At 39.7% G+C, this 14,858-nt stretch overlaps 1 protein-coding gene across 7 annotated transcripts in view; it reads left to right on the top strand.

The window, feature by feature from the left end:
- FAM135A (family with sequence similarity 135 member A) overlaps positions 1 to 14,858 on the top strand; it is a 123,553-nt gene that overhangs the window by 84,010 nt on the left and 24,685 nt on the right. For 5 of the 7 annotated variants that reach the window (XM_089921718.1, XM_089921719.1, XM_089921717.1 and 2 more), the window contains 4 exons: positions 8,756 to 8,829; positions 10,169 to 10,323; positions 10,540 to 12,901; positions 14,419 to 14,585. In XM_089921718.1, the coding sequence (XP_089777844.1) occupies positions 8,756 to 8,829; positions 10,169 to 10,323; positions 10,540 to 12,901; positions 14,419 to 14,585 (2,758 nt within the window). The remainder of the gene's footprint in view (positions 1 to 8,755; positions 8,830 to 10,168; positions 10,324 to 10,539; positions 12,902 to 14,418; positions 14,586 to 14,858) is intronic. The other 2 variants (XM_089921723.1, XM_022590465.3) reach the window with 2 other exon arrangements.

The raw sequence follows: 14,858 nt of genomic DNA on the forward strand, positions 1-14,858 counted from the left end.
CCAGTAGGGGTTGCATCTAACAGTAGGCATAAATCAGGTTTGTATAAAAAGAACTTAAAGAACACTTGTTCAGATAGCCTCATCCACCAGAGGGCAGACAGCAGAAGCAAGAAGCACTACAACCCTGCAGCCTGTGGAACAAAAACCACATTCACAGAAAGATAGACAAGATGAAAAGGCAGAGGGCAATGTACCAGATGAAGGAACAAGGTAAGACCCCAGAAAAACAACTAAATGAAGTGGAGATAGGCAACCTTCCAAATAAAGATTTCACAATAATGATAGTGAAGGTGATCCAGGACCTCGGAAAAAGAATGGAGGCAAAGATCGAGAAGATGCGAGAAATATTTAACAGAGACTTAGAAGAATTAAAGAATAAACACCTAGAAGAATTAGAGGACAAACAAACAGAGGTGAACAATACAATAACTGAAATGAAAAATACACTAGGAGAAATCAATAGCAGAATAACTGAGGCAGAAGAACAGATAAGTGACCCGGAAGACAGAATGGTGGAATTCACTGCCGTGGAACAGAATAAAGAGAAAAGAATGAAAAGAAAAGAAGACAGCCTAAGAGACCTCTGGGACAACATTAAATGCAACAACATTGGCATTATAGGGGTCTCAGAAGGAGAAGAGAGAGAGAAAGGACCCGAGAAAATATTTGAAGAGATTATAGTCGAAAATTTCCCTAATATGGGAAAGGAAATAGCCACCCAAGTCCAGGAAGCACAGAGAGTCCCAGGCATGATAAACCCAAGGAGAAAGACACCGAGACACATAGTAATAAAATAGACAAAAATTAAAGACAAAGAAAAATTATTGAAAGCATCAAGGGAAAAACGACAAATAACATACAAGGGAACTCCCATAAGGTTAACAGCTGATTTCTCAGCAGAAACTCTACAAGCCAGAAGGGAGTGGCGTGATATATTTAAAGTGATGAAAGGGAAGAACCTACCACCAAGATTACTCTACCCGGCAAGGATCTCATTCAGATGCGATGGAGAAATCAAAAGTTTTACAGAGGAAGCAAAAGCTAAGAGAATTCAGCACCACCAAACGAGCTCTACAACAAATGCTAAGGAACTTCTCTAAGTGGGAAACACAAGAGAAGAAAAGGACCTACAAAAACAAACCCATAACAATTAAGAAAGTGGTAATAGGAACATACATATCAATAATTACCTTAAATGTAAATGGATTAAATGCCCCAACCAAAAGACACAGGCTCGCTGAATGGATGCAAAAATAAGATGCATATATATGCTGTCTACAAGAGACCCACTTCAGACCTAGGGACACATACAGACTGAAAGTGAGGGAATGGAAAAAGATATTCCATGCAAATGGAAATCAAAAGAAAGCTGAAGTGGCAATACTCATATCAGATAAAATAGACTTTAAAATAATGAATGTTACAAGAGACAAGGAAAGACACTACCTAATGATCAAGAGATCAATCCAAGAAGAAGATGTAACAATTATAAATATATATGCACCCATATATACATGGTGCTCCCATATATATATGGTGCTTATGTATTGAGGTGCTCCTAAACATAGGAGCACCTCAGTACATAAGGCAACTGCTAACAGCCCTGAAAGAGGAAATCAGCAGTAACACAATAATAGTAGGGGACTTTAACATCTCACTTACACCAATGGACAGATCATCCATAATGAAAATAAATAAGGAAGGACAAGCTTTAAATGACACAATAGACCAGATAGATTTAATTGATATTTATAGGGCATTCCATCCAAAAACAGCAGATTACACTTTCTTCTCAAGTGCGCACGGAACATTCTCCAGAGTAGATCACATCTTGGGTCACAAATCAAGCCTCAGTAAATTTAAGAAAATTGAAATCATATCAAGCATCTTTTCCGACCACAACGCTATAAGATTAGAAATCAATTACAGGGAAAAAAACGTAAGATACACAAACACATGGAGGCTAAACGATACGTTACTAAATAACCAAGAGATCACTGAAGAAATCGAAGAGGAAATCAAAAAATAGCTAGAGACAAATGACAATGAAAACACAATGATCCGAAATCTATGGGATGCAGCAAAAGCAGTTCTAACAGGGAAGTTTACAGCAATACAATCCTACCACAAGACACAAGAAAAATCTCAAATAAACAATCTAACCTTACACCTTAAGAAACTAGAGAAAGAAAAACAAACAAAACCCAAAGTTAGCAGAAGGAAAGAAATCATAAAGACCAGAGTAGAAATAAATGAAATAGAAACAAAGAAAACAATAGCAAAGATCGATAAAACGAAAAGCTTGTTCTTTGAGAAGATAAACAAAATTGACAAACCATTAGCCACACTCATCAAGGAAAAGAGGGAGAGGACTCAAATCAATAAAATTAGAAATCGAAAAGGAGAAGTTACAATAGACACCGCAGAAGTACAAAGCATCCTAAGAGACTACTACAGGCAACTCTATGCCAATTAAATGGACAACCTGGAAGAAATGGACAAATTCTTAGAAAGGTATAACCTTCCAAGACTGAACCAGGAAGAAATAGAAAATATGCACAGACCAATCACAAGTAATGAAATTGAAACTATGATTTAAAATCTTCCAACAAACAAAAGTCCAGGACCAGATGGCTTCACAGGTGAATTCTTTCAAACATTTAGAGAAGAGCTAACACCCATCCTTCTCAAACTCTTCCAAAATATAGCAGAGGGAGGAACACTCCCAAACTCATTCTACAAGGCCACCATCACCCTGATACCAAAAACGGACAAAGATAACTACAAAAAATGAAAATTACAGACCAATGTCACTGATGAATATAGATGCAAAAATCCTCAACAAAATACTAGCAAACAGAATCCAACAACACATTAAAAGGATCATACACCATGATCAAGTGGGATTTATCCCAGGGATGCAAGGATTCTTCAATATACGCAAATCAATCAGTGTGATACACCATATTAACAAAGTGAGGAATAAAAACCGTATGATCATCTCAGTAGTTGCAGAAAAAGCTTTTCACAAAATTCAACACCCATTTATGATAAATAGTCTCCAGAAAGTGGGTATAGAAGGAACCTACCTCAACATAATAAAGGCCATATATGACAAACCCACAGCAAACATCATTCTCAGTGGTGAAAAACTGAAAGCATTTCCTCTAAGATCAGGAACAAGACAGGGATGTCCACTCTCGCCACTGTTATTCAGCATAGTTTTGGAAGTCCTAGCCACGGTAACCAGAGAAGAAAAAGAAATAAAAGGAATACAAATTGGAAAAGAGGAAGTAAAACTGTCACTGTTTGCAGATGACATGATACTATACATAGAGAATCCTAAAGATGCCACCAGAAAACTACTAGAGCTGATCATTGAATTTGATAAAGTTGCAGGATACAAAATTAATGCACAGAAATCTCTTGCATTCCTGCACACTGATGATGAAACATCTGAAAGAGAAATTAAGGAAACACTCCCATTTACCATTGCAACAGAAAGAATAAAATACCTAGGGAGGCAAAAGACCTGTATGCAGAAAACTATAAGATACTGATGAAAGAAATTAAAGATGATACAAACAGATGGAGAGGCATACTATGTTCTTGGTTTGGAAGAATCAATATTTTGAAAATGACTCTACTACCCAAAGCATTCTACAGGTTCAGTGCAATCCCTATCAGATTACCAATGGCAGTTTTTACAGAACTAGAACAAAAAAATCTTAAAATTTGTCTGGAGACACAAAAGACCCCCAATAGCCAAAGCAGTCTTGAGGGAAAAAAACGGAGCTGTAGGAATCAGACTCCCTGACTTCAGACTATACTACAAAGCTACAGTAATGAAGACAATATGGTACTAGCACAAAAACAGAAATATAGATCAATGGAACAGGATAGGAAGCTCAGGGATAGACCCACGCACCTATGATCAACTAATCTATGACAAAGGAGGCAAGGATATACAATGGAGAAAAGACAGTCTCTTCAGTAAGTGGTGCTGGGAACACTGGACAGCTACATGTAAAAGCTACACTCCCTAACACCATACACAAAATTAAAATCAAAATGGATTAAAGACCTAAATGTAAGACCGGACACTATAAAACTCTCAGAGGAAAACATAGGAAAAACACTCTTTGACATGAATCACAGCAAGATCTTTTTTGATCCACCTCCTAGAGTAATGGAAATAAAAACAAAAATAAACAAATGGGACCTAATGAAACTTAAAATCTTTTGCAAAGCAAAGGAAACTACAAACAAGATGAAAAGACAACCCTCAGAACGGGAGAAAATATTTGCAAACAAATCAACAAAGGATTAATCTCCAGAATATATAAACAGCTCATGCAGCTCAATATTAAAAAAACCAAACAACCCAATCCAAAAATGGGCAGAAGACCCAAATAGACATTTCTCCAAAGACATACAGATGGCCAAGAAGCACATGAAAAGCTGCTCAACATCACTAATTATTAGAGAAATGCAAATCAAAACTACAATGAGCTATTACCTCACACTGGTCAGAATGGCTGCCATCAAAAAGTCTACAAGTAATATATGCTGGAGAGGGTGTGGAGAAAAGGGAACCCTCCTACACTGTTGGTGGGAATGTAAACTGATACATCCACTAAGGAAAACAGTATGGAGGTTCCTTAAAATAGAATTACCATATGACCCAGCAATCCCACTACTGAGCATATACCCAGAGAAAACCATAATTCAAAAGGACACATGCACCTCAATGTTCATTGTAGCACTATTTAAAACAGCCAGGTCATGGAAGCAACCTAAGTGTCCATCGACAGATGAATGGATAAAGAAGATGTGGTATATATATACAATGGAATATTACCCAGCCATTAAAGGGAATGAAATAGTGCCATTTGCAGAGCCGTGGATGGACCTGGAGACTGCCATGCAGAGTGAACTAAGTCAGAAATAGAAAAACAAATATCGTACATTAACACATATATGTGGAACCTAGAAAAATGGTACAGATGAAGCAGTTCGCAGGGCAGAAATAGTGACACAGATGTAGAGAACAAATGTACGTACACCAAGCAGGGACAGTGGTGGGGCGGGGGTGTGGGATGAACTGGGAGATTGGGATTGACATGTATACACTAATAGGTATAAAACGGATAACTAATAAGAACCTGCTGTATAAAAAAATAAATTCAAAACAAGAAACATTTGTTCAGTGAACATATGTGAGGTGCCTTCTTTCTTCAAGGCAACATAGATAATATATCACATATTTGGACTCTGCACTACAGATTAGAATCTAACCTGGATGAGCATGTATAAAATTATTATAGCAAATATTATAATAGTGATTAATATATTAAATTATAATATAGTTATATTAATAACTACTTATTAAAATTATTATAGTAAGCATTGCTTAGCAATTTAAACAGCCTATTAGGGTGAACATAGATAAAGGAACATTTAACTCTTTAAAGCACTATAAACACCCATTTTGAACCCTTAAAGCCTTTTTTTTAATGTCCTAGTTAAATTTTGAATAGTTGATATTGCCAAATAGGTGGATTCTTTAAAATTAGGGTACATACTCAAAACGTGTCTTACAGATATATATATATACCAAAGTATTAATAACCTGTTACTCATATCCTGAGTTTGTAAATTTGACATATTTTTCTGTGCCTGCCTTTTGCCCAGAATTCAGCTGTGCTGCCATCAGGTGGCAGTGATGCCTTAGAGATGGCCTCACAGTGCTGCGCCAGCCTTCTTCCTCACGGGTTGCCACTGCCCAGAAATCAGGGCAGGAGAAAGTTCAGACAGAGAGCCTCGTCTGGGAGCAGACCGGAAAGGAAAGACTTTATGATAACAGGGAGTCTTAATGCAGAAGGGAAGGGATCAGTGGTTGGAGCACAAGTCTTGACACTTTTCTCAAGTCTTTATTTGAATCCCATGTGTATCACAGCCCAGCTATGTTGTCTTGCCTCACTTGTTAAATGAAGATATATCCACTTCGTAAGGTTTTTATATGGTTCAAATCAAAGAATGAAACTAAAGTGCTTAGCACAGAGCCTGGTAGGGAGGATGCTGTCCAGAAATGATGGTTCTTATTGTAGGGATCAGGGAAGATGGGGAGGCAGGCCCAGCTGCAGCTGCAGGAATCCAGATGACTTCAGGCTGCATTTCTTTACACTTTACAGCCCTCAGGGAAAAAACCTCTAACAGACAGACAGACAGGCAGGCAGGCAGGCAGATAAGTTTTCCTCATGTCTCCCTTAGTGTTGGAGAGGAAGAAGGGGCCGTCAGCAGCATTTGAAGGTGAAGACAGTTGCGTCCTTCCCACAGATGTTTCGTTGCCCCCTGTCAACTTGTCCCTCTGAAGACCTAGTCTCACCAACTCAGGGAGACAAGCTTAGGAACTTAGAAACTCAACTGGCTATAACTTGATGACGAATAAAATGTTTCTCCAATTCACTGTACATTTTTTTTGTTTTCTGGCTGCATTGGATCTTCATTGCTGCACGCAGGCTTTTCTCTAGTTGCGGTGAGCGGGGGCTACTCTTTGTTGCGGTGCGTGGGCTTTTCCTTGTGGTGGCTTCTCTTGTTGGGGAGCATGGGCTCTAGGCGCATGGGCTTCAGTAGTTGTGGCACGTGGGCTCAGTAGCTGTGGCTCGCGGGCTCTAGAGTGCAGGCTCAGTAGTTATGATGCACGGGCTTAGTTGCTCCGCAGCAGGTGGGATCTTCCCAGACCAGGGCTGGAACCCGTGTCCGCTGCATTGGCAGGCAGATTCTTAACCACTGCACCACCAGGGAAGCCCTGAGAAGTGTACAAATTTGTTTAATATAACTTTTGTGTGACAAGGTAGCCTTCATAAGGAAATGAAGACCCAAAGAAACAGACCTGAGTATTTTATGATAGGCTTGATGAAGAGTTGACAGTTCATGAAGGAATATGATAGGTTAAGGAGTATGAAGTAATTGTAGTAAACCGAGGGAATTTATTAGCAAGGCCTGTTTGTAGGCTTCTTCTTGCCATTCCTTTGTTTTGGGAGATAAGAATGGACGTTCCATTCCTCTGGGTATAGTGAGGGCACCTCTCACATGAGGGTTTTATGACCTGTTTTAGGGGAGAAGGGTTGGTGAGGAGGTCAGGGTGACTTTCCTGCTCTTCCTTTTCTTAAATTTCTTCACCTTAAGATATTCAGTATGCCAAGGTGCCATAATTTGGGGTAGCATGTCCAGAACCCCATCACCACCAGCCTCTCCTCTCTTTTTTAAAATACAAGGGGGAGCGTACAATACATAATTTTCTGCATTTGGCTTTTAAAATATTTGACTCTTTTTCTGAATATGTTTTTTTTGGCTGCGTTGAGTCTTTGCTGCTGCCCGCAGGCTTTCTCTAGTGGTGGTGAGCGGGAGCTACTCTTCGTTGCAGTGAGTGGGCATCTCATTGCAGTGGCTTCTCTTACTGTGGAGCACGGGCTGTAGGCGTGCAGGTTTCAGTAGTTGCAGCACGCTGGCTCAGTAGTTGGGGCACATGGGCCCTAGAGCATGCAGGCTTCAGCAGTTGTGGCGCGTGGGCTCAGTAGTTGCAGCGCGAGGGCTCTAGGCCGTGTGGGCTTCAGTAGTTGTGGTGCGGGCTTGAGTAGTTGTGGCTCGCAGGCTCAGTAGTTGTGGCACATAGGCTTAGTTGCTCCGTGACATGTGGGATCTTCCCAGACCAGGGCTCGAACCCATGTCCCCTGCATTGGCAGGTGGATTCTTAACCACTGCGCCACCAGGGAAGCCCCTCATTGTACATTTAAAACCAAAGACCCCTAAGTTGTACTTCCCTTTAGAAAAAAATCTTAGGTGTAATATAATTCCAAGATATAATATCATTTCTCTCTCCTCCATGTACCCTTCAAACAAAATATCTTTTCCATCCCCTTACTGTTGCTCCAGTGCTGACAAAGCCTTTTCCTGCATAGTTAGAAATGAAAGGGTCAGAATACAAATATGATGGAAGAAATATTCAACTACATTTGACCAGTATTTACCAAGTACTTGCTTCTGTAACATACCAAGACATATTTTGGGGGGATAGCAAAGATCATCCAAAACACAGTTCCTACTCTAATGTGTTCCTGCACATCAGGAGGGGAGACAGTTCACGTATACAATTATTTTAAGAAAAAATATGGTGAATGCTACAGTGGTAATTGTAATAGCTTATATTTATAGATACTTTCCAGATTAAAAACTGCTATCAAATACATTATCTTGTTTATTCTTTGCAATAACCCCCTATGAAGAATAAGTATTAAGTGTAATTGAAAAGGAGTCATCGAGGCTCCAAGGTGAAATGCCGAAGGTCACAGAGCCAGCGAGTCCACCATCAGCTCAGCTGGTGTGTACTGGGATGCCTGGCACACAGCACCAGGGAGTGCTAGCTGATCCCACCATTCTTCTGTGCACTGGGTGCTGTTCTTGGTGTGGGGATGTAGTGGTAAATAAGACAGACAGAATCCCCGTCTTCAAGGAGGATGAATGGTGGATCCATAATGTAAAACGAAATTTCTTACCTACATTCTATTCTTCCTTTTAACTCTTGCGGTAAGTACCAAAATACAGTGCTTTGGCCACCCTGAGGAGGGAGAGTAATTCTCACAGGGATGGTTATGGAGGGCCTTGCAAAGGGGGTTTCTTTCCCTGCCACCCAGTTCCTGATTGACTTTTTAAATGTGCCATGTTATTCATACTCCCTTTTGGAATTTTCCAGGTGCGCAGATTTTCTGAGGCATTCTTTTGTTTTGAACATCCAAGAGAAGCTGCCATTGCATACCAGGAACTTCAGTGAGTAGCATAAATCCAAAATTTAAATGATTCTATTTCCTTTTACATAAGATATCATCTCAGAATTTATCAGTGACAGAATATACAGTATTTACAATGAAAGAAATCAGGAGAATTTGAAGTTTAGAAAGCTCCTGTTTAGTCCAATCGCATTTAATCTTATGCATTACTTCACTAAAGACCCCGCCCTTACACAAAGAAGTGTACTGTACCGTTACCCCTCCCCACACAGATCTACCCCACTCTTGGGAGTCCCACGCAGCCCTGGCTCCAGCCTTTCATTTGGCCGTCTTGTTGTATTTTTATCTTCACAGGTCAGAATCTCTTACATTTATCATTATGTATTACATATTTTCACAGGTAGTCTGAATGGCACTTCCTGCTGTTGTGCAAAAGATTTACAATTCAAATATCCTGAGTAGATGCCTTCCACTTTCCCTACTGAGTACATTTAGATCTGGTTTTCTTTGGCTTTAAAGAATATTTTGAGGACATTATGTTGAGTGAAAGAAGTCAGACATAAAAGAGTAAAGAATATATGACTCTGTTTATATGAAGTTCTGGAACACATAAGACTAAGGTGGAGCAAGTCAGAAGAGTGGGTGTCTTGGTGTCGACTTGGGCTGGGAGTTTGCCTGCAAAGACGTGAGAGTACTCTCTGGACAGGTGGAAAATGTTCTGTATCGCGTGTCCGTTTGTCAGAATCGTGCAGCCAAGATTTGTTTGTTTCAGTGCACGTGAAGTATATGCCCCAACAGACAACTCTCAATAATCATAGGGTGTGTAGGTAGGCAGTGAGTGGAGGTACAGACAAAGCAAGGAGGGAAAACGTTTGTTGATGGGGCTTATGGTGCTGTTCTGTGTACTTTGATTTGTTTCAAATTTTCCGTAAGAAAGTTTTTTTAAAAAAACTATTTTGCATTAGAAAGTTATATACCTTTTTAAAAATAGCTGTTAATCGTATTCATCAGTCCATGTTAACTTTTTTTTTCAACATTATCATCAAATCGTTAGCAGGCATTTGAGCTTTTGGTCTTTCTCCTCTATGCTATTCTCAGCTAATTAGGATGTTCAGACATTAAGCACAGATGACTCACTTTGAAATGACATTTAAAAGTATAGAAGAGTATAATAGAAATTAAATAATTTATCAGTAAACAATAATTTTATTAGTAATTTTTGTCAACAAACCATAATTTTCATCGTACCAGTTTTTATCTCTGACCAAGGAGCTCTTTCGTAAGGAGGTTGTCTTGAGGAGGGGTGGTCCTGGAGAGACGATGAGGTGAAATTGGTGTGATTGTCTAGATTGCAGTCTGACGTAAGACATGTTTTTCAGTGCTCAGAGTCACCTCCAGATGTGCACCGCTCTCAAAAACACTTCCTTCTGCAGCTGTCTCCCACCCCTGCCTATTGAGTGTAGTGAATTAGATGGAGATCTCAATTCATTACCTGTGATCTTTGAAGACAGGTATTTAGATGCAGTTACTGAAGGTAAGTGTAATCTAACTAAAATATGTAAGCTGTGTGTGTCATTTTCAGTATATTCTAATATACATAAAGCCATTCCTTAATGTGGGGCTGTTTTCCCCCCTCCAGTTTTATTTATTTTTGAGGATATTAGAAAGTTATAGTCAGAGAAAGTAGTCTTGATCATATGAGTTCTTATACCTCGTTTTAAACCTGAATTTCTTTTTCTTTGGATAAAAGACTTAGATGCACCCTGGATGGGAATTCAGAGTCTTCAGAGATCAGAGTCCAGTAGAATGGATAAATGTGAGACTGAAGAAAGCTCTCTAGCTGGACTTTCCAGCCCAGAGTTGAAAGTCAGACCTGCTGGGGCCTCCAGTTTTTGGTCTACAGAAGGTGAAAAGCAGCTAACAAAGTCTCTAAAAGGAAAGAATGAAGAATCAAATAAATCCAAGGTTAAGGTTACTAAGCTCATGAAAACAATGAAACCTGAAAACACAAAAAAATTAATAAAACAGAACTCTAAGGATTCTGTGGTTTTGGTAGGCTACAAATGTTTGAAAAGTACAGCATCAAATGATCTCTTTAAAAGCTTTGAAGGCAATCCTTCACATAGTCAGAAGGAAGGTCTGGACACCACAATATGTGGATATAATTTTGACCTAAAGACCTACATCAGACAGACAAGTCAAAAGGAAGCTAGCTATTTGCCAGCTAATACAGAGAGAACTGAACAAAAGTCTCCAGATATTGAAAATATGCAACCAGACCTGTTTGATCCTTTGAACTCTGGCAGCCTAAATCTTTGTGCAAATTTGTCCATTTCAGGTAAACTTGATATCTCCCAGGACGATAGTGAAATTGCACAAGTGGAACACAGTGTGGCATCCAGAAGTTCACCAGATGATTGCCATGATCATCAAACTGCCCCCACTTCGGGAGTTAGGACAATTGAAGTAAAGCCCTCTAATAAAGACCCTTTCAGTGGAGAGAAAATAACTGTTAAAATAGGACCTTGGACAGAGCTTCGACAAGATGAAGTATTTGTGGATAGTTTACAACTACCCAACTTTGAGTCCTTAGAATCTAACGGTAAATCTAAATCTATAGAACTAACACTTGAAAAGGAAGCTTTGCAGGAAGCAAAGTGTCGTTCTGTTGGAGAATCATTAGCTAAGCCAAGAAGTAATCAACCTGCTTCTTCTACAAGAGAATATCATGTTGTAGTGAGTGGAGACACAATTAAGTTACCAGATATTAGTGCCACGTGTGCCTCGTCTCGGTTCTCAGATTCAGGTGTGGAAAGTGAACCAAGCTCTGTTGCAACACATCCAAACCCTGACCTAGTCTTTGAAACTGTACAAGGCCAAGGTCTTTCCAATAACGAAAGGTTATTTCCTCAGCTTTTGATGAAGCCGGATCATAATGTAAAGTTTTCAGTAGGCAGCCACTGTACTGAGAGCACAAGTGCTTTCAGTGAGATCCAGTCATCCTTAACGTCCATAAACTCTCTGCCTTCTGATGATGAGCTGTCACCTGATGAAAATCCTAAGAAATCTGTTGTACCTGAATGCCACCTAAGCGATAGCAGAACCGTGTTGAATCTAGGAACAATTGATGTGCCAAAATGTGACGATAGGAAAAAGTCAAATATTATCTTGCAACAGCAGAGTGTCGTGTTTTCAGGGCATTTGGACAATGAAATGATAGCAATACATTCCTTAAATTCAAGCACTAAAGACCCTTTACAATTTGTTTTTTCAGACGAAGGTACTTCCAGTGATGTGAAAAGTAGTTGCAGCTCCAAACCTAACTTGGACACTTCGTGTAAAGACTCCCAGAGCCCTGATAAATCTAGTGACCCTGCAGGGACCGCAGTTCCGTTAAGTTCAGGACTGGTTTGTTCAGGCACCCCTTGTGTCGTTTCAGGTTCCATTTCTACCAGGACAGACGTCAGTGAAGATAGGACTGTGAAAAGAAAAAATAGCGATGCATTAAATCTCAAACAAATGTATTCAGAAGCCCCTACGGTTAAAGATGAAACGCACCTGGGTACAGGTGACCCTTTTTCAGCCAGTCCTGATATGGTAAAGCAAGGGCTTGTGGAAAATTATTTTGGCTGTCAGAGCAGCACAGATACTTCTGACACGTGTACTATTAGCTACAGCAATTCAGTTAGCCCTCAGAAGGAAGCTTCTGACAAAGAAATTAGTCACCTTCAGCAGGACCAGGATAAAGAGGAGGAGGAAGAAGAGCAGGACCAGCAAATGGTTCAAAACGGGTATCATGGGGAGACAGATGACCCCGCCCCGGGTGGGGCGGCACGTGCTCACTGGGCAGACCGAGGCGCCCCAGGAGGAGAAGGGTCTATCAAATCTGGAAGGATTAGCACTGACCATCTGAGGGATGGTATAACCGTGCCTACTGTCTGTACCTCCGGCTGTCTGTCCTTCCCATCTGCACCACGAGAGTCTCCTTGCAGTGTTAAGTATTCTTCTAAGAGTAAATGTGATGCCATTACAAAGCAGCCAAGCAGCGCTTCTTACAACTTCACCTCATCACTGTCCTGGTATGAAAATTCACCAAAACCTCAAATACAAGCGTAAGTAATGGAGCACAATAGCACGTGCTACTAAAGAGAGAGAGAGAGAGAGAACATATATGTATATTTCTCCAGTAACATACATATTTCACGTTCTCTGGTTTCTGTAATACAGAAAGTGCTTCTTCGATTAGCTGTCTGAAATGGAGCAGTGAACTCACTATGCTCTTTGACAGACAGACCTGCAGTTCCCAGTATGATTGTCCTGTTCTGTAGGCTCGACTTGGCCTGATACAGATTTTCCATTGGTAACTTTATGGTAGAAGTATGGAATAATTGAGACTAAAACCCTTTTTTTCCCATCAATACCTCATCTCTCCCCTGGTTAACTCCCAGACAAAAGTTAGGTTTTATATCTAGCAAATAAGGACAATGTTAGATAATTGCTAGAAACTTCCTAAAGCCTACCAGACTTAGATTGCCCCAGCTAAGTCAGTGTTTCCAGAATTGGGATTTCATGGACCCGTAAAAAAAATCCAGAAAATTTTGAGCATGACATAGGTTTACTAGCATGGCACTGGTTTTCTACTACCTTATTCCAGATGGAATTATAATCCCTGGAATAAAATGTCTGGGCATATCTACTGTAGGTTTTTTAAGTTCCCAGATCATTCTGATGTATACACATAAGTAAGACCTATGGTGCCCACACCTAGTGAACCCAGCAAGGTGAGAACAGCCCATTGAAGACTTGTAATGTGCTGGGAAGCTGAAGGTTGCATCACCTCCTGGGTACCTCAGACTCTTCTGAGTCATTAGTGCAAGCAGTGGTCTGTATTCTTCACCCAGTGTGTCCCGCTCAGTTTAGTGTTCATCAGCTTCTTGGAGTTTTACTTTTATCAGTCCAAATGATCTAATGTTACGATAGTTAATAATCTTTGATGTTCTCAGTCCCCAAGTTGATTAGAAATGTCACTTATTCTATCAGTAAATGAGTGTATGCCACCAATTTTATTTAATCACATCCCCCTCTTAGTTCTGTTCGTTCTTATTGGTATTTTTAGAGAAAAATACAAATAACCTCATCTACTAAATACTATACCTGCCATTCTCACTGCTACACTGTGTAGAATATCTCCTTCTTTGCCTTTTATATAAGATTAAAAAGGAGCAAAGAGGGTAAGATTTGATCACAGGGTCAGCATCAGACTGTCCTCTGTGCAGTAGTTCTCCCACCTTTTCTATGTATACAGTATAAAATTCAGTAGAAAGCATAACTCCATTCCCAGTGTTTTCTTAGTGGATTTCAAGTTTAAAAGAATATTTTTAAGTGATGTCAGGCTTTAAATACTCATTGTATTTGATCAGAATATGTACTAAAAAATAGTAAAAAAAAAAAAAAGTACTCTCTGATTTCTAAATCATTTAGGTGAGCCCACATATTTTCATTATTTTAAAATCAAATATTTCTGGGTTTCCTCTTCTGCAGTTCTCTAAATGCAGCAGATTACCTTTTGGGTTCTAAAAACTGAATATAATACTTAGTAACGAATGTCTTTTACACTGTTTTGCTTCAGCTTCCTTCAGGCGAAAGAAGAATTGAAGCACCTTAAGCTCCCCGGGTTCATGTACAGCGATGTCCCTCTTCTGGCGTCCTCAGTGCCCTATTTCTGTGTGGAAGAGGAGGAAGAGGGTTGTTCCGAAGGCGGAGTCCATCTCATTGTGTGTGTGCACGGCCTGGACGGTACGTAACGTCTGCACGTGTGACCCGTAGCATCTCAATCTTTTCTTTTCCTGGTAGATCTCATTTAGTTTTATTTTAATCTTTGACCTGAAAAAAGATTTCTGAATTGCTGATATTAATTAAATCTTAAATACTCTCTGAAACAGAGATGTACTTAATTTTGCTGAGTATAATATTAGATTTCTTTGTAAAGTAAATTTTCCATGGAATTGACATCCACACGCCAACATTTTATTTATTTTAACTTCGGATTTTTCTGTCTTCTCTCTTTTT

This window comes from Delphinapterus leucas, chromosome 12, assembly GCF_059928025.1.
Source record: "Delphinapterus leucas isolate spDelLeu-1000000601 "Yukka" chromosome 12, BTC_Dleu_Yukka2, whole genome shotgun sequence".
In the NCBI taxonomy this organism is placed as follows: domain Eukaryota; kingdom Metazoa; phylum Chordata; class Mammalia; order Artiodactyla; family Monodontidae; genus Delphinapterus; species Delphinapterus leucas.